We start from the raw sequence: 1,892 nt of genomic DNA on the forward strand, positions 1-1,892 counted from the left end.
AAGTAGTCTTTTTCCTGCTGCCTCTCCACACGATGGATTCTAAATAGTGAAGTTATTGTAAAATCGCCAGTGAAATAGACCAGCAGAGATGATGGCTACATCGTTGCCTGACGTGAAAATGGGATATGTGGGGACATTTGAGCATTGTAGTGTGTGGGCTCCGTAGCTAGCCCGCTCAAAGTCACAGGCTAAAAGACACGTTTTTATGAATGTGTTGGAGCTCGTTCGAGTGCAGATTTGGTGGCTCTTAAAAGAGCCTTTGTGTTTTGTGTTAGCAGGTTTCAACTTAAGCACGTTCGCCTCGGATCCTACGAGCCAGCTGGATGTCTTTGGGCATGATTGTGACCCTCTTAGCGTGGATGGCGCACAAGTTGGTATCCTCAAAAAGACCAACCAGGTAAGCCTCGCTAGCCTCTTGCAGAGCCATGACAGCAGAGCTCTGGAAGCGCAGATCAGTCTTGAAATCCTGAGCGATCTCACGGACAAGGCGCTGGAAGGGCAGCTTGCGGATGAGCAGCTCGGTGGACTTCTGATAACGGCGGATCTCCCTGAGAGCCACAGTTCCTGGACGGTAACGGTGAGGCTTTTTCACTCCCCCGGTAGCTGGGGCGCTCTTTCTAGCAGCTTTGGTGGCTAGCTGCTTGCGGGGAGCCTTGCCTCCGGTCGACTTACGGGCTGTCTGCTTAGTTCTGGCCATTGTAGCAAAACGAAAGGGAATGAACGCTGCTCGCTGTAGCCTGGGCTTTATAGCCGATACGGCGTTTTCATTGGTTCATCAAGTGGGTGGTATGTTCTGATTGGCTGAAAACAAATAGTAAACCATTTCAAAATACCCGCTCAAATCAACTGCTTCTCATCCCCTCCCCCACATTCAAAATGCCCGCTCAAATCAACTGCTTCATCCCCTCCCCCCTCCTCCATCTATTGAGACCACGCGCCCAAAGAAGGGATCTAAGCCTTTAGTGACCCTTCCTGTCCTGACAGCATTTATTATAGACGCTACTAGTTGAAAGGAATGGCAGTGGGCAGTAATGGACGTATTCCTCCCAACATACTTATTAATAGCTGTATAGGCTTTATCGAGGGGGAGGGGTGCATGGGACATTGACCTCTTACACATGCAGAAAGGCCGCTTCTTTCGATGGGATAGAAGCCACGTCTGATAAAGGACTTTCACTCACAGGACGCTCAGTAGCCATACAAATGAGCTCCAGGAGACAGAGCAGCAGGAAATGTTACAAAGCATCCACTTATTGAAACAATGTTTTCAGCCGAGAGGCCAGGCTATTAAGGCTGCGTTAACTCATCCAGCAGCACAGACAACAGAGCTGTAGCGCCGCTAGGATTTGAACGCTCATAGTAGGTTTCACCCGGCATGTCCTCCAGACAGCGGGAGAGGGGGGAATCCTGAGAGTGAGCGACATGTAGAGATGCCCCGCTTAACAAAAGAGGACCTGTACACTATATACACTTGCCCCAATTGGTATTGATTTGCTGCTGCGTTTATCATAGACATGCATGGCAGCCATTGATTTTAACTAGTTCTATAGCTGGAATGTTGGACAGGATATGGACTGCAAATGGGACTCAGTCAGTGCTGTGACAGAAGCGCCCTAATATTTTAGCTTGCTTATGAGCTGCCAGCGTGGTGTGTGTGTAGATACAGGGAACGGTTTGCGCGCAGCAGAACAATTAATCGGCTCTTTGTGGAGAACGTGGGTGGCTCTTAAAAGAGCCTTTGTGTTTGGTAGGTGAGGGAGGCAGGTGCAGCAGCTGTCCGCTTTACTTGCTCTTGGGCTTGTGGCTCTCGGTCTTCTTGGGCAGCAGCACAGCCTGGATGTTAGGCAGGACACCTCCCTGGGCGATAGTCACTCCTCCCAGCAGTTTGTTGA

General features: G+C 50.1%; 1 protein-coding gene across 1 annotated transcript; it reads right to left on the minus strand.

Moving 5' to 3' along the window:
- Window positions 1–286: 286 nt before the first annotated feature.
- On the minus strand, window positions 287–697 carry LOC134584779 (histone H3). Its single transcript, XM_063440606.1, has one exon. The coding sequence runs from the start codon at window positions 695–697 to the stop codon at window positions 287–289; it is 411 nt and encodes a 136-aa protein (XP_063296676.1).
- Window positions 698–1,892: the final 1,195 nt, after the last annotated feature.

The sequence above is a fragment of the Pelobates fuscus genome, unplaced genomic scaffold (assembly GCF_036172605.1).
Source record: "Pelobates fuscus isolate aPelFus1 unplaced genomic scaffold, aPelFus1.pri scaffold_24, whole genome shotgun sequence".
NCBI lineage: Eukaryota > Metazoa > Chordata > Amphibia > Anura > Pelobatidae > Pelobates > Pelobates fuscus.

What these genes read in the sequence shown, in the direction of transcription:
- LOC134584779 (XM_063440606.1), bottom strand. Translation starts at nt 697, where the DNA reads ATGGCCAGAACTAAGCAGACAGCCCGTAAGTCGACCGGAGGCAAGGCT.